The sequence below is a fragment of the Idiotropiscis lumnitzeri genome, chromosome 3 (genome assembly GCF_059441095.1).
Source record: "Idiotropiscis lumnitzeri isolate Australia: NSW breed Sydney's pygmy pipehorse chromosome 3, RoL_Ilum_1.0, whole genome shotgun sequence".
NCBI lineage: Eukaryota > Metazoa > Chordata > Actinopteri > Syngnathiformes > Syngnathidae > Idiotropiscis > Idiotropiscis lumnitzeri.
Window position 1 is genome coordinate 10,595,362 of NC_142393.1, and position 18,409 is coordinate 10,613,770.

Genomic DNA, 18,409 nt, shown 5'->3' on the forward strand with positions numbered 1-18,409 from the left:
TTACATTAGCAGGTATGAGGGTGTGCACATTTATGCAATCACATGATTTCCATTGTTTGATTTTAATTCCCCTTCTGAAAAATGTTAAATTTTCTTTTCACTTGAGTTGTACTTGTAATATATCACATTTATGGCGGAAACGGTTTTGAAGTATCTCGGTCTCATTTTTATGTTACAAAAAAAGTAATTTGAACAGGAGTGTGCAGACTTCTTATATCCGCTGTAAAGTCCTATACAAAATATTGCCTTTTGAGTGTTTTGTTGAAGATATCTATTTCACATGAATGGAAAGGAAAAATTGGAGGCGATAGGAATTCTTCACCCAACGTAAACAACAAAATAGCCATGGCGCCACTGAACAAAATGTGAATTATTTCATCTCACATGCATGACATGTTTTAGGGCCGGGGTCACCAACAAGAACCGAAGGACCAACAAGGATGAGTTGCCCGCGGGCCTTTTACATGATATGATCATTTGTAAAGCTTTTATTGGATGGGAGAAAGGCAAGATTGTTCTTAACATCAAGCGGCTTCAAAAAAGTTGGTGACCCCTGTTTTGTGGTATTCGGTGCCGTGCATCATTTTGCATTACACGTCAGTCACAGGCACCACAAATAGTCTCGTGTTCATTCCAAGGGCACCGACAGCATCAAGGCGCCAGCCAAATGTCCCGCAAACGGACTGAGATCACTTACTCATTCCAATCCGATTTGTCCACATTGTTAAAGCACGGAATAGAGTCAATAACTTGGAATGTGTTTCTGTAATCAGGATTCTCTCAATCATAAGCTTGGATCTCTCATTTCATCATCTGAGCCGCAATCATCTCGTCGTGGCCTTGATGCTTTTGTTGCAATTACGGCTTCTTATCAGATTTTTTTACATGTCCAGCAGAGAGTCTGATGAGGCTCTGCTTCTGGTGCTTTGCAATCAACAGAGCCACACGCTCAAGGGCGTCAGCTTGTCAAGGTGCCCTCGTCTTTACAGAGTCACAAGTGTATTAACCATAGAGGCACACACACACACACAACGACGCCATCTCCAGCTTGTCATCAATGCAGCCTTGGGATTACAAAGGCTTTATTTGTGTTTGCTCTAAGCAGCGGCATTCAAATCAATTTAATGACCAAAGCAGACTGGAATCATCCATCGCTCATGGTGTTGTGTCTGGAGTTTAAATGCCAACAACTCCTGTGAGGTTTTTATGGCTAATGCAAGTATGCTCCTTGGTACTAGAAAAGAAAAGGCTTAGCATCCATGATTTAAGTCAGGGGTGTCAAGATCCAGTCCTGGAGGGCCGCTTTCCTGCATGCTTTCAATCTCTCCCGGCTGCAACCCACCTGATTCAAATGATCAGCTCATCAGCAAGCTCTGAAGAAGCCTGATAAGTATCCTGCTCATTTGAATCAGGTGTATTGCAGCCGGGGGAGATGGAAAACTTGAAGGACACCGGCCCTCGAGGACTGGAGTTTGACACCCCTGATTTAAGTGGACAGTGCAATTGCAACAAAAAGGTGTTCAGCGAGTCCAAATACAATACTTGGTTGGTCCGCAGGATCAGACATGAGATTCCCGGATGAGAACATCAAATTGAACCAAATCCATTCAAAAGCCACATGATCACTATATTTTCCACAATCCATCCCTCAGTCGATAAAGAAATTTAGCGGCTGCACCGGGAACAGTTTGAGAGATGCTGATATTAGCCACGTCCTAAATCAAAAGGACTCACCATCTCTCCGGGTGGACCTAAAATATCATTTCATTTGCTAGGAGATGAAAGCTAATGCGTGATGGATTAGAGCAGGAAGACAGTTATTTTCCATTTGGGCCTTGTTGATCTGGAAGGGTCCATTGTTTGAAAATGGTCAACAGAAAAAATGAGATTACGTGTCACTAAAAGTACTGATTTCAAAAGTATCATTCCTTTTGTCAAGCACATCAGGTTTTCGAGATATGCGGACGGAGGTCGAGGGTTTGGATTCGAGCTTCCGGTGTGGCGTTTGCGTTCTCAACGTGTCTGCGTGGATTTTCTCCGGTTTCCTCCCACAGACTTCCACTATGATTTATCGCCATTGATGTGAAGACAAAATTATTATTATTGTTATTATTATTATTATATCAGACAATTGGCAAATGGATAATAGCAGTGGCGACGTTGATGATGACGACGCTGTAATATTAATATGATCGGCAGGGGGCAGCACTACTCCATCCAATAAAATGAACTTTCCTGCCAAACAAACAGCTGGCAGGGCTGGAGGGACATCATGTTCCCAGTTTTGTCCATGTTCTGCACAAGACACACAGCAGTGCAAACATTTCACTTTTCACACCTTTTTTTTTTCCTTTTCATTTTATGTTACATCTGTTTTGAAAAACAAAATTATTGAATATCATAATGTTGCATGTGCGTATCGACGTTTGAAAAATTAATAGCGATTACATAAGGGTAATGTTATTGTGCACACTGCACAATTCTGTATTTTCTTGCCTCCATCGATTAAAAAAAAAAAAGAAAACGTCCGTTTCCTTAATCTTTTTTTTAATAATGATGAGTATTCATGTTATTCAGTAGCACGTGCAGATATAGTTTTATATTAACAGTGCATTGAAACGTTCTCAATCCCATGTTATAAATAATAAAAAAAAAATAATTGATTTATCCATTTACCAGACTATACCGTTTCACAGTGCGAGGAGCTCCATTCCATAGGATGTCAACAAAGAGCAGAAGGAACTAATCAATCATTTCTTGAATTTGTATAAATGAAGTAGCGGGGGAATTATAATGCGCATTTCAGTGTGAAACACTTGTGCATTTATTGCATTGAATGAGAATCCGTGTCTTCAGGTCTAAATCAGGATTGGTGAGGATTGACGTCAAAGCCCTTGAGCTGAGAACTCCACACCTTGGGTCGACCGTCTATGCTTTGTCATGGTCCCAGTATGGATGATCCCAGACTGGTTAACGTCACAATTGAGGTCATGATCCAGGACAGGTCACAGTGACGCACTTTCTTCCCACAGTATATTCTCTAAATGGATTAAATGTTTACGGATTAGGATTAGGCTCATCTATGTGTATTGATACCTTCTACACCATTTTGGTGAATGGAAGAGGCCTGGTCATACATAGTGTGTCGAATTAGTTGTCCAGTACACGTTAGAGTAGCGCACCAGGAGAAATTGAATTTTTGGTGTTAAATTGAACCACAAAGAACAATTGGTGCTCAAATAGCAATATAAAAAGAGACATTTGCTCAATTTGTACTGTAACGTTTATTTCAAGAAACTTTGTCAAATATATTTACAAGAAAACAAAATGCACAAAAATCTAACCGGCTCCTGTCAACTTCAGTAACAAAAACACTTAACATAAACATCAATTTCAGTACACAGTGGGAAAGAGTTTATAGATACACAACAATGTGTCTGTAGATTGTTCCCAGTGAGGCAGTGAAACATTTTGCATAGTGTGAAGTTGTTTTTTTTTTTTCAAGTGGAAGCAGTCTGAATGTTGTGTTGGAAGAAAATAGTGACAAGTTTAAACTCAACCCTAAATTATTTTTAAGATCCTTTGTTACACTTGAGCACTGCATCAACCACAGCAAAGTAAAAGCCTCGTGGAATAACAAGTACATACTGTCGTTTAAATCCTAAACCTCTCAACATTGCTATATAGCAATAAGAGTAATAATTTGACTTTTTATATCTTTTGGAACAAAATTCTCAAATCGACATTTTTATACAAAGAGAAACAGGTCAATTTTTTTTTTTAAATTGTGAACAACTGAAGTAATAATTTAAGAAGTTTTCTGGGTTTGGTTATATTAATTTCGAACTAATGTATTCTAAAGCAATGGAGCATGTTCACGCTCTCAACTCATTTACTGCCATTGACGGCTAAAGACGTCAAAGATCCTTTTTTTTTTTTTTTTTACTTGGCTGGTAGTGAGTGAGTTAAAAGAAACAGATCATACAATTCCATTTAGTTTTGTAGATTGTCTTAACATTGGGTAAACTGTACAACAACACCTTCTAGGAACTAAATTACCAATAAGGTGACCGTGTTGAGGGCCAGAAAGATGTTAGTGAGCGCTAAAGTATGTCTAAGCTCAAACTCCACTAGAAAACTAGTCAGATGCTTGTTTAGTATGGAATAACTTGCCAAGAACCTGAGGATGTTTCAAAGAACTTGAATGTGTAAAGGTAAAGAGTGTTGCTAATGAGGTAGCTCCACACCACATAAGGTAATACATCAAAGTCCACCACGACTGCAAAGTGACTGAAATGAAATGCTACATCATGCTTTGGTCAGATGCACAATGAAGAGTGAAGGGTTGGTGGAGCTCTCGGTGCTTACAAAACTAAATCTTTTGGAAAGCTTCGACAGTCTTCGTATGCTAATCTACTTCTTCCTCCTTCCATTCATTCACTTGCCCTCGGGTGAAGAAAACTCACGAGTGTGACTATGTGTTAGTGTTGGAAGACCCAGTTTAAGGCACAACGTTGGGAAATTGATAGCGTCGCCTGTTTAAAGGAAAGAAACAAAGTTGCCATCTAAGGACAAGGGTCATCCCTTAAACGAGGTTACCCGTGCTACTGCTAGGTGCGTCACGATGAAAAAGAAAACAAACAGGCATGTTAAAGGAGGAAAAACAACAGCTAAATAGTAAAGACATTTCATAGTGGGTGGTGCTGGGAGAGAGTTGTTTGCATACTGGTCCCAACCGGGGAGGCTGACCACATCGATCCAAAATGAAAGCGTTGTGCTCTTCACAGTCTCGCATCGCTGGAGTCCCTTTCTCTGTCAAGAGTCCACATCCGTGCGGTAAACAAAATCTGCAGACACAAATCATATGATGAAGGTTAATAAGGAGAGAAAGTTTCTAAAACTTTTATACAATGTGGGATGACAGTCACCAATGAATAAGGGTCCACCAAATCACCATCTCTGTTCTAGTTCACCCAAAGACAATTTCTTCCACAACAAAATCGTCAAACTGGACTTTGTTTTGTGCACTTAGGTATTATACCTTAAATGGGTTTAGTACATTTGAAGGATACAATTGTCCAAATAAGTAATTGCACCTGAACAGTATCAATGATTAAGAAGAGAGAGTGTAGAATCTCACTCACTTACTCACTCACTCACTCACTCACTCACTCACTCACTCACATCTCTCTCTCTCTCTCACACTCACTCACTCACTCACTCACACTCTCTCACACTCTCTCTCTCTCTCTGTCACTCACTCACTCCCTGCCTCTCCCTCCCTCCGTCCCACGGTCCAGTACTGGTGGTTGGGGACCAGTGGTATCAACTTCCACGGAGCAGACATTGAGTTTATTTTGTTTTTTTGTTTTTTTGGGGGGGGGCAGGTTTACAGCCAATAGTAACCATTAAGTCATTCTGAGGTCTACTTAAGAGTTAAAAAATGAACAAACAGCATAACCATGATGTTGAATGATGGTTTAATAGCGCGAGAAGCACAACACAAATCTGTTCACTCATCCATGCCAAGACGGTTCGCATAACCAAACATGTCCATAACTTGAAGCAACCTTTCTGCAAAAATCCTGCGGGCAACTTGAAATTCTGAGAAAAAAAGTCATTTGTCACTCGATGTTCCACAGTACTTTCTTCATCACAGTGATACCTGGACTTATTTTTTGAATGACTTCTGTGACCATGACATATATTTTCATCCCCTTGAAATGAATTCAAACTCTGTATTGTCTAACAATATAATAAAGCATAAAAAAAGATTTTTTTTTTAAAGAAATGGTTTGACTGAATGAGCTAATGTTTTTGTGTTCAGCACTCTAAGAATATCCCGGCAGCTAACAGACCACAGCTCAGACTGCCAGTGGTGTGTCACTGTTTTGGGTTGCATAACTCAGCACATGGTATGAACACAAGTGGGTCAGCTTAGCAGCACACTCACATCTTGCTGATGATTGACTGTGCCTGAGAGATGGAAAGTGGTTACGTCACTGTTGGGGTGGGGCCATTTTCATGCTGTAAACACAATGCACCATACACTAGCTTGGCTAAATTGAGGGGTACACATTCTGACAATGCCTACTGGCACCATGCGGCCTCTCACAGGTTGGCACTCCGACAGACATCTGGTGAAGGGAAGAGACTCGTGATTGTTGAAACAAACATTGCAGTGTGCGGGCTTTGCCACAAGTACGCAACACACTATAAGAGATATCCACATCCAGTCTTGTCACACATGCTCTATAAATGATGTTTGGAAAGCTGGATGACCGGTTCATATCGGTTGTGTGTTTAGAGGTGAGCAGGTTTGGCAACTCTTATTTCTGGAGGTGAATGTCATTATTCACTTTCTATTTGAATCCAAATTTCATAAAAATAAAGACCCGTCAAAGACCAAGGCTTCAAAACCGGGGCGAGTCAAGTGGAATGTCAGGTATTTGTTATTACATAACCCAAAAGTAAACGTGGTTTTAAAAGAGTGGTGACTGGTATTTTGGAGTAAGCGGTGGGGGCTGGTTTCCTGTAGACCCAAGACACTGTGGGACTTTCAGTGATTACTGGAGGGAGTGTTGATTTTTTTTACAAGCTCAGGGTGTATTTGTAGGCGTGTGGTATGCGAAGAAACACATTTCGCACGAATAGCGTTTTCGGTTAATTATCTCTTATGTAAGTGTAGGTGTGTGCCTGCATGTTCCTCTCGCTGCAAAGATGCCAGTTACTTTTCTTCAGCAGGAACCCAAATAAAGGTTGCTAACTTGCTAGGGTCAAAATTTGTCCCCAAAGCTATTTTCTATTATTATTATTATTTTTTTTTTTGTAAAACATGCATTATGTTAACCCTCACAGGTTCAACACGGTAACCGTCTTGCCTGATCACCATCAGCTCAACACCTACTAATTGGCATTTTACTTCTGGATGATTTGCCCTCTCTTCACTCATGCAGATAAGTTCACTGGTCCGTGTTTTATCGATAAAACACCACCCTATTTTCGCTCTCTCTTCACCATGCATCCTCCGGCCATTTTATTAACCTCTTCGTTCCCAAAATCTGCACTCCTTTTTGGTTAATCAAGGAACTGTCCAATGAAGACTTCTCCAAAGAAATCTCCATAAAATCAAAACCATAAAATCACATTTCCCGGGAAGCTTGACTCCATCCGAGTTGACTTAAGGGTGAAAAGCAGGGTACACTTTGGACACATGGCCAGTTAATCACAGGATATTGCAGACAATTTTCAACTGACGAGCAATAACGACAAGGTTCCTTTGTGGTACACAGCAATGACATCACAGAATGAGGCAACGGTAGTGAGAGTGGCAGTAATTCGGCCAAACTTGCTTGATGACACGTGTTTGTCGCGCATGCGTTTGGATTTTCAATGGCAATTAACGAGATAATTGGTCCGTGAGGGGATATGCTGAAGATTTTGACCCTCGAAAAACTAAAAAAAAAACAACTACCGTATTGAGACAAGTCACTCCAGTGTATAAGTCGCAAGGACCAGTCAACTTGTGAAAAAAAAGTGTGATTTATAATCTGGAAAACACAGTACTTAAAAATATTTATAGGGACAATAAATGATCCATTAATTAATTACTGTAATTTTTCAAAAACACGGCATTATTTCAAGTTGACAGCGAAAACTACGCACAAACAGAAACTCATTATGATTCAGTTACTGTTTTGATCCATGACATCTCAGAAAATAGTTGACTTTCCAAAGTGTAAGCAGATGTTAACAAATATCTTATTTTGATGAAACGACAGTAAGCAGATTGCTTTCATCAAAGACGACATATCTAAGTATATTTACTGTTGAGAGGCTGAAATTCAGAGCATCATTTTCAGTTAAATTGTCAATTATTAAAAATCATCAATATCAATTAATTTGATCAATTAGTTGCCACCAGGAATTCAGGCGGGACAGATAACAGGATAATGCAAGAGACAACAAGTCATCGCAACTGACTTGTACTTAAATTAATTTTCCTCAAATTTAACTACCCAATAAAGATAACATAATTTCATTTGCGCTGATCAACTTTAAAAATCTCAGTCATCAATCGCCTCCTTTCACAACTGAATTGTTGCATAACTGTCAGTGCAGTGGAGTCATCACACGTACTCCCAAAATCTTGTAAATGTAGTTGGGTTTTTATGAGGCATTTCTCAGTTTCTGTGTAACAACCACACCGACTTACAAAACATACGGTTGCGTGTATGTAGCCTGCCTTCCAGCTGTTGTCAAAGCAACTTAATTTCCTGTAGACCAAAAAAACAAAAAAGTTGTCCTGTCCTTATTAAAATGCATGCGGCTCTGGGGTATGGCGACCAGATGGTGAAAGAATTCCTTCAAAAGGTGAAAGCTGCTTGTAAACCAGCGTCCATGTCATTCATACAAAGGACATTTAACCTGAAGATGACAAACTATTCCTGCTGTCAGAGAAATGAAAGACTTCCGAACTAAAGGCAACCAGGGCAGAGCGAGGGCTTAAATGTGGCCCTGGCCTGGTTTGAAAAAAGAAGTCCGACGGCCGCCGGCAGGCAGCAAGGGCACAAAATGTTCCAGACACAGGCCTCCATAAGCTGTGGAATAATGAGCGACACTGTCACTGTCCGAGGAAGACGGGGCGGGGGGGCTGAATGAGAGTACCAAAAAGAATTAAGGTACATGTAATCAGGATTTAAATGTGGTGGTCTTTAAAAGTATTTACAAAATGGCAATCGTTCCTGTTTTTTTTTTTTTTTTTGGGACAATTTAGTTTTACGATTTAGTTTCAGAAATACTGAAATTAAAGTGAAATGTATAAATATTTTTTAAATTGTCCTACTAAAAATATTTCTAGAAGAAAATACAGCTTGCTGCTATTCACAATCTTGATTTAGGAAATAAAAAAGGAAACCAATTGTTCATTCCAATTTTAAATTAAACCGCAAAAAAATGCTGCTCAATATTAGAAAGTTGTTATAAAGTCTAATTAGGAATAATGCTCAACGAAAAATTGATTATTTCGAGCCTTGCGTTGGATTCCAGTGAAGCTTTCCAAGCCAGTTGATGTTTTCGTATTATTTGTTGATTGGCAGAATTGAACAACAAATTGGAAAATGCATCAATATAAACGAGCGTTTCAAAATAATTGAAACTTTACAACTGAGCAATGAAGCAATTGAGCTAGTTAGCGCAGATCTCCTGAGATGTCTCCTTCCACCGCTTTCTTTAAATCTCATTACCGGTCTATGGAGAGCGTCTGTAGCGATGTCAGATATACCCTGAGTTAACCGACATGTGACATAAATACCACCGGGCAGCATAAACATCTGACCTGTCTCCACCAACGTTTACAGCTCTAATCCGTTGTGCGCTGACGACATGGTTCTGAGTGCACCAGTTGCAGCCATGCAGGCCCGTTGCATAACGTGCTTTCTCATCATGCTGCGAGAGAACTAATCTGGACAAGCTCGATTCTGGCACACAATGCCGTGCTCAGAGTGCATCAGCAATCACACGGATCGTTTGGAAGATGAGAGGTGTTATGTCATAAGGTCTTTGACAATAAGGGGTTCACAAGGGTTTGTGGCATGAGCCGAGAGCTTTGAAAGTGGTTTAAGTTTAAATAAACGAACTAATGTCTGGGTCACTGAGCATGTGAAACGTGTGAAAAGAGGAGCGACCATTTCAGCATGGTCATGTTCAAGGGAGAACCGCCACTGACAAAGCAGAGAAAAAAGTTTGGGAATCAATGTGTGATTGGAAGGAAACATGCTGCATATTCTATAAAAGGAACTTTAGTGCCATTTAGATAAAAAAAAAAAATTAAAATAAAATCGGAATGAAATACACTTTGTAGAAAGTGACAAAAAAATGTGTCATGTGTATTTTTGCTGCACTTAGAGCCAAAATGCAATTTGCTCTTCTTTAATAACCTTGGACTTTGATCAAAATAAATGAATAAAAAACAACCAGCTTCTAGTTACGTATATATACACACGTTTTCAAAATTGTAGTCCCCGCCTCCCAAAGACGTATTTATACGTCTTAGCCTTTTGCATCAGAGCTCCATGTTTTTATATCTTCAAATAGCTTCAAAACAGTGAAAAATCGAACATCCTATCAGCTGTCTGCTGAATGTGCCCAAAAACAAACTTTCAAATGCATTTGCAAGATGATATTGCAATGCATATTCAAGCAAATAATTTGATAACAGAGTTTTATTAACTAAAACTATTCCAGAACCCTGTCAAGCAAATGCTGATGATGCTACACATCTTAGCCGTTTTTCATGCAGTATCACTGCATCACCTGTGTGTGTTTGGCATCAACAATATCTTCTTCAAAGTTTTAAAAAGGTTGTCAGAACTCGAGTCAGGTCAGCTTCTGAAGTTACGGGTCCAGTTTTCGTGGCGGTCCATACAACGGTGATGCTAAAAAAAAGCAACGCAACCTTTTTGGAAAAGCTGGCACTAAACACTGCATTTTCGGTATTTGCAATGAAATGTGCTGTATCGGGTACTCGGGGAAGCTGCAGCTCTTATGGCAACCCAATGAAAGGAATCGCAGCTAAATCAGCAGGTGTTGGAGGTTGTCCAACACTCACATAACCAACAATGAGGGCGAGCTTATTGACGGAACAAAGCTTGTCTGATCCAGAAGTGTTAAACTAGCACAGACTGACACATTCGACATATCCAGTTGTTCAAAGCATGAAGCAGAAGAACCTGGCAATGGATTATTCAAAGCGACTGGTTCCATTTTTTATTTTGCTTCACGTGTGATCACAACAATTATATATAAATCGTGTTTATCTCTAGATATTCAAACAATCACTTTGACGCAGAAAAGAACAGGAGGGCAACTAAAAAAAGATAGATTTAGTTGACCATAACAATGAATAAGTAACTAAATCTGTTTTTTAAAACATAAAACAATGTAAGGTTGGGGAGAGAGATGATCTTACCTGGAAAATAAAGACGTCCCTTCTTTGACTAGTTAGAGGGAGGGTTGTAAAGGTGTGAGAAGTCGGGGGGGGGGGGGGGGGGCGATCACGCGGCACACGTGACCCGGTCCATCAGCACCTCCAGCTGACAGGCGTCGGGTCGCTCCTGAGGGTTGAACGCAAGCATTTCCTGGAGGAGTTTCTTTACACCTTCTGACATGGAGCTCCTGGCCTTCTGAGGAATGTGGAGGACCATCTTGGGGTTCTCCAACAACGCCTCGCCGACGGGCACGATCTCCGAGCCTTGTCGTACGTAGGTGCCCAGCAACTCCCGTTTGGAATCGGCGTCAATGAAAGTGATGCGCTCGATCATGGCCCAGATGATGATGCCCAAGGCAAAGATGTCCGCCTTAGCCGTGTAGTGGCCCTCCCACACTTCGGGGGCCATGTAGAAGTCTGACCCGCAAGCAGAGGACAACCATAATTTGTTAAGGTTGACAATGTTGTTCTGGTTGCTCCCTCTGCTTCCAACGCCTGCTGCGGGCAACTCCTCAGCGGTCTTAGAATTCATGGTAGCGCAAACTTTACTCAAGCCAAAGTCAGCAACTTTAAGAACCGGTGCGCCGGATTTCTGTGTGATTAAAATGTTGTCTGGTTTCAGATCCCTGTGAACAATGTTGTTCCTGTGCAGGAAAGCCACAGCACTTGTCAACTGGCGCATAAAACTTCGGTTGATCTGGGGGTCCGGTCGACGAGACAGTACATACTGATTGAGGTCACCACCTTCACAAAACTCCATGACAAACCAGAGGTAACATGGTTCCAATGGCTGACCTATAATGCGTTCCCCTGCACAGACAGAAAAAGATAACAAATATATTAAGTCAGTCGGGAGTCATTAACAATATAGCGCAAAATACAAAAAAAGTGTTAAATAAATGAGTAAATAAATAAATAAATAAATAAATAAATAAATAAAAACAGCAATAGCTCTGCTTTCACTACCAAGCATTGTCCATTCCGCTCTTAAGTGCTAAAGAAACAAAATGCAACTTCAGAAAGCTCTCTGGATGAATATTATGGTTATTGTTTTGGTTCTTTAAAAAAAAATGCAAGTTTTAGGAATGAGAGTTAATTATTGTTGTTAACAGGATTTTTTGGGCATGGGAGAAAGACACTTGTCAATCTCTATTTACATGACAATGCTTAAAAATGTAGTACACTAAATATGTCAGCAGAGGTGTGACTCTAATCTCGTTGCACACTTGAGTACAATGACAATAAAAGGGATTTCTATTGTTGAGTTTTAGCATTAATACCTAAGGGCGTTACAATGTGACCTACATTTATTCACTCCATTTTGCCCTGATGGCTATGAGGAATGTCATTTTGGGATTATCGTTACATTCTTACATAAGATCCAAGATACTAAAAGAAAAGCAAACGTATGGAGATTCTGCTCTGCTGAGCCAGGACAAAAGCACAATGATAAGTCGGTCAAACCTGATAACTGCAACCTGTACCATGTAAAGAAGCAACCGATGCCACATGTAACTAGTTACCAAGCGTTGATGACAGTGACACGTCAAAAAGTGTTCAGTTTTAGAAATAAAGTGGGTCAACATTCTGTCAAGTACACCGTGTTCTTCTGAGCAGGGTAAGATGGTTCTCTTTGTGGTTATTATGAATATGCATGACGCTTCAAAAGTGCAACTCTTCTTTATGCAACGTGTAAACAAGCTGCACTTATTACAAATATTAATACGGTTCAAAATACAATGTAATAACTTTTATTCGTGTTATTCGTTTGATTATGAGTTAGGAATTTTGGCTAGAAATATAGTTTTTAAGGTGGGTTGGACAGTAAAAAGGAATAAATGAGTGGTTTGTGGACGGTGTACCTTTCAGTGAGGTCTCCACCAGCCTCAGGTATTGTTTGGACTTCTTGTTGCCATGGCTCATCTTCTGGGCCATGCCGTTTCTCTGCAGGACACACTCCTCCAGTTGCACCACATTCTGGTGTCGGTTCTCCAGGCTGGTCAGGGCCCAGAACTCCGCCAAAGCCAACTCCACGTTTTCCGGGGCGTCGCATTGGAGTCTTTTCACGGCCAGCCTGGCTCCGGTTTTCCGGGCTATGGCCTCGTACACCACGCCGTAGCTCCCCCGGCCCACCTCCCGGATAAGAGTGTATCGGGGGGGCACCGACAGAGGTACCCGCACTGTAGGCTCTTCCCGACCTGTCCGGAGGAAGCTAATGGAGAAGCAATCGTCGTCGTCGTCCTCTTCCTCCATGGGCTCCTCCGGGTAGTTGTTATTGTCCTCCACGGTAAGAGAGCGGAGGACCATAGCCGGCTCTCGTTTCGGCTTTCCGGCCACATTTCGTCTGTAATCGCCGCCGCCTCCGCTTACCTTTCTCTTCTTTTTCCCGTCGCAAACATCCATGATTTAATTTTTGGATGAAATGAGCATGGATGGTGGGCGTGTTTACATTTCATCACTTTAACTCCAAACTCATCGAATTTGACGCCTATGACGCCGGTTTTGTAGCGTGTAGGATTTAACGTCAAGTTAATGTTGCAATGTCAGCAGAGTGCCATGATTGGACCATGCGTGGAGGTAAATTGGCTTCAAAAAACAAAATGTTCCAGCTCTAGCATCAGGACAAGGGGCGTGGTTTTTAGGTTACGTAGCACTAAAAACCGACGCTGATTGGTTGACAGTCCAAACTAACTCGCAGTGATTCCGCCAGTTCAGTGAGCACAGACAAGTGTTTTGTTTTCAAAATAGAGCCCAAGTAGAGCCTATCCGACGCCATTATTTGGTCCAAATGCTATCAGGTTTGATGAAATAATACAGAATATGACGATGAATATGACTGCCACCGACCACCGCAGTCTTTGTCTTCCTTTTTGTCCCCGCTGCTTCGCTGCCGCGTGGGAAAACACGTGCAATGAGGCAGCACGTGCGCAGAGGCATGAGGACCCGCCCCTTCATAACATTGCATCCTTTGGTACAACACGTCCCAGTGGTGCTAAGTAATAAAGCGCAAATACTAAGTTACTGTATTTAAGTACATTTACTTTACTTCAGTATATTTTTTTTCTGATTTGACCTTACTCTACATTTGAAAACCGAAATCTATAGCTTTACCTCTTTTTCGAAACAAGAATCGATTCTCCCTTATCAGCATACGAATATTGTCATTACGTATGTAAGGAAGGACGTGGGCTTCGGACGAGTCCTGCTGTGGACAAAAAAAAATAAAAACGGCTATTTCTCAGAGAAATTGTAGTTTTCTTTCTGGTAAAGTATCGAGGTGCCCTTGAGCAAGGCATTGCCCCACCTCCCCAGAAAAGGTGGTGCAGCACTCCATGCACCTTTCACTCTTGATATCGCTCCGCATGGACTATGTGCGTGATATGTTTCTCTGTGTACCCCCCAAAAAGTATACATTGTATTGTGAGTGCCATTTCCCCTTGAGGGACCAATAAATTAAAAATAACGCAGAAAAAATATGGACAGCAGTGAAAAAAAAACGCAAAAGAATTAGACAATATATTCCTGTTGTTAAGATGTTCAAATGGTTGTGTTTTTTTTTTCACTGTACAGTTGATAAAACGTGGAATAGCATGTTAAAATTATTGACTGCAATGGTGGGTGTCTTTTGCCTTTGCTCTGTTATGTTTTTATCAGCAGGGGATTATTCCAACACTACACTGACCATTATTCATTGTCCTGCATACCAGGCCGCCTGGACGCACAAGAGCAGACTTTCTTTTGTCATTGCTCAGTGGCCATGCGGGAATGATGTATTTGTTAGTCCAAGCTACCGCACTGCAATCAGCAGAAATTCAAATGTCAAAAGCACCTCTGACTTTTTCCCATAATGCACACAGTTGCTGTAAAGTCAGTGTTGCTGACAAAAACAAATGTTGACTCCCACCAATTAAGTAGACAACATACCAAATGACTGCAAGCAAACTCTCTGAATGGACTTCCATTCTGTCTTTCAAATAAATGCAATGTGCTGAACCTCACATACACCATATAGTCCATGTGATTAAGTTGAACAGTCAGTCACAAAGCAACAAATTGAAAGGGCTTCACGGCTGACAGGTGAACAGTAAGACAAAAACAATATTGCTATTTATCCATTAGATTCTGATGGTTTTCTTTGACTTTATATATTTATAGAAAATTTATTTTGGGATATGTGAAAAGCAGCGAGCCTGTTCTGATTGCGAAATAAATATTCTGCATATTGGTGGTCAAATGTTTACATTTTTTCAACATTTTTGTGGCCTAGCAAATTAAATACTTCAGTTTTCCTGCTAATGTTTTGGTTTGCAATTGTTTTCAGTCTTTATTATTTTTATTATTATTATTATTATTATTATTAAGAATATTATTATTATTATTATACATACGACAAGTATTGCCTTTCACAAAATACCTTATTTAAATACACATCAATATTATTCATTATATATTAAATATTAAATATTTGATTGTCATTGTGTTGCATGGCTTGTATTGTAAATAAAATATCCATACTATTGAAATGCATCATGGATAACTTTTTGAGACATCAGCTGCATGTTTGACCCTGTGGCAAATGTGCAGGATTACTGCATGTGTCTGTGAGATGAGTCTTTTCACACCAACCTATAACGCCTTCATAACATATCTGTCTTTGTGATGTACATTTGATGTACGTTTTTCTTCTATTAATGACGTTGTGTTGTTGTCACTTAGCTCATATTGTACTGAGCAGCCAACACAGATTTTCGCACTGTACTGCCAATTGCAGAGCACCACAATTCATCACCATTCATTTGGCTAACAAAAGATGGTTTTATTTGAAATTTGTAAAACGAATAAAAAGAACACATAATTAATTCATAATAGTAATGGACAATACTGTCTGCTTAAAGACTCTCTCTCGCACACACATTTGACGTACAAGTAAGTTTGGCCTGCAAAGCACTAAATTCTCAGAGGAAATATTGTTATTGCTACTACAGAGATAATGTGGGCAACGCGACTACCACTTGTGGAGATTACTTGTCAAATTTATACTGCTTCACAAATATTAAGATTGACTATTGTGGAGCTCCACTGAGAATTGTGTGTCAGGAGTTTGCCTTGCTTCCACATGATAAAAGGTAAACTGTCCATTTTCGTTTCATGTTCTTAATCACACTGGCGCAAAGTAGAACTGATTAGTTCTCTCTCGTTTTTTGTTGTTGTTTTTTTTTTTACTCAAGTCTTTATGGCTGTTTTTCATTCGGAAAGCGCTTTCTTACAGTTCCAGCTGTTGTGAAATGCGCTGTATAAATAAAGTTGTATTGTATCAATATATAAGTAATCTGCAACATTTAAATTGCTGCTCGATAGCCTAATGGGAGCTTCATTTCTATAATGAATGAATGTTTACCATACTTAAGTAGTATGTCTCATTTTCTAAATTATTAAAATTAAATACTAAATGAAGATATATTTCATTGACACGCTATCGCATGGCAGCAGTGCAGTACTGAGCTCGTTTAATGACCCATTTTGACAATGGTACATTTCTGACCTCTGGTGGTTTGAGATTGAATAACAGCTTCCGGTTGGCTGACTTTTCGAAGTTTACGAACAGCGCTCAACCAGTGGCACCCAAGGCAGTGACTGAGCCTAATGTAGTCTGTAATTTGATTAATTGCACTGCTTGTCTGCTGCTTTAATACTTGATTTATAAATGTGCTGTACTGTAGGTGGCAAAGTTTATTACAATTGATGTATCCATTAACGTGATCATTTGCATTTTAACATTTAAACAACCAAATGAAAAAAAAATGAAAAATTTTATTCTGTGGTTCCTATGGTCAATTATGAATAAATAAATAAATAAATAAATAAATAAATAAATAAATAAATAAATAAATAAATAAATAAATAAATAAATAAATAAATAAATAAAAACAAAGCCATCCTGAAAATTAATTACAACTAACAGAAATGAAAAACGCAAAACTCAAAACAAAATAAAAAGCAACTGTAATTTAAATTCCAATACTATAATAAGTCTGGTTTGAATGTGATTAATTCTGAACACAGCTACATCCCCATTTATAAGAGGCCGTGTGTATGTACTTCTCTATGTTGTTCGATTTGAGTTGTACAGGTTATAGGTAACTAATAGTTGAAAAAAAGTTTTTGAATTATTTATCTCAGTTTCATTTTTGTACATGGCAAAAAGTTTGAACGGTGGTGTGTATACTTTTTATAGCCAATGTAACTTCCCTTTCCATCTTCTTTTGTATTGTTGACTCTGGTGACTGTTAACAGGAATATTAAATTAATGAGTTAAATACCGTACTATTGTTTATTCCTTAATCATGTGAATAATTTTGGCTTTTACGGGACGTGAGCAGCTGCCCACAAAAACGTCTGTGCATGTGCATGCTGCTAAACAGGCTAGGAGGGAGAACTTGTATGTTGACATTTCAAGTCATACATGACTTTTTTTTGCCATGTTTTAACAAAATACATTTTTAGGGAAAGTAAAGTAAAACAGTTTAATGAAGGTGTACATTCTCACAAAATGACATTGTGTGCAGCACAGGAAGTGTTTGTAAGGGATGTGGGGGTGTGAGACATCATGATCATTTGGAGGAGATACATGTACTGTTGACGCTCACGATAAGTGTACTTGTGTGTACATGTGTGTGTGAGTGTGTACGCGGCTGTGACCTTGCACAGTACTTTCTGTTTGTCTGCCTGCAGAGATTCTGCAGTGTAACTCGGCTCTGCTATTATTTTGCTTCAGGATGAATATCTTTCACAAGTTTCAGGGACACTCACTTCAGTTTCTGACTCAACCATAGCTGCATGTTACCACGGCAACCGGAAGGCCAATACTGCTGTTGGTGAATAGATGGAGATATTATTGTCAGTGCCCGCTCTTTTGTAGATCATACAGATCTGAATTGAGGACACAAGAAAACCTCTTCGAGTTGTCAGTGGATATTTCAATATGTATCGACCATATAAATTTGATGTATTCTTGTTAACTAAATTTCAACATTCACAGTTCTATAAATATAAACCATAACTTTTGGAACATATATATATATATATATATATATATATATATATTAGGGCTGTCAAAATTAAAGCATTAACTCAGGTGATTAATCCAAAAAATGTTAACTCAGTTAAATATTTTGACTCAGTTAACTCAGTTTGATTTACTTAAAAAATTATTTGCATACTTTGCAAATATTTTGCCATATTAGCTGTCTTTAGCACGTCTCAGAACAAAACACTTTTTTTTTTTTTTTTTTTTTACAAATACTGTCTTTCGGTCTTTAAAGGAGATTTATAACTTGTTTTGGCCAGCCCAGTTTTTGTTAAAATGACAACAGGTGGCATTTTTGAGTGCCGACAAGGTTGAAGAAAAAAAACAAGGTGGTC

General features: G+C 39.4%; 1 protein-coding gene across 1 annotated transcript; it reads right to left on the reverse strand.

Annotated features, from left to right (window-relative positions):
• Positions 1-3,444: 3,444 nt before the first annotated feature.
• Positions 3,445-13,777, reverse strand: LOC148339860 (serine/threonine-protein kinase 35-like). Its single transcript, XM_088290482.1, has 3 exons — positions 12,850-13,777; positions 10,970-11,797; positions 3,445-4,847 (listed from the first exon to the last, which is right to left on the reverse strand). Exons 1-2 carry the CDS (start codon positions 13,388-13,390, stop codon positions 11,055-11,057), a joined length of 1,284 nt encoding a protein of 427 aa, XP_088146608.1. The 5' UTR covers positions 13,391-13,777; the 3' UTR covers positions 3,445-4,847; positions 10,970-11,054.
• Positions 13,778-18,409: the final 4,632 nt, after the last annotated feature.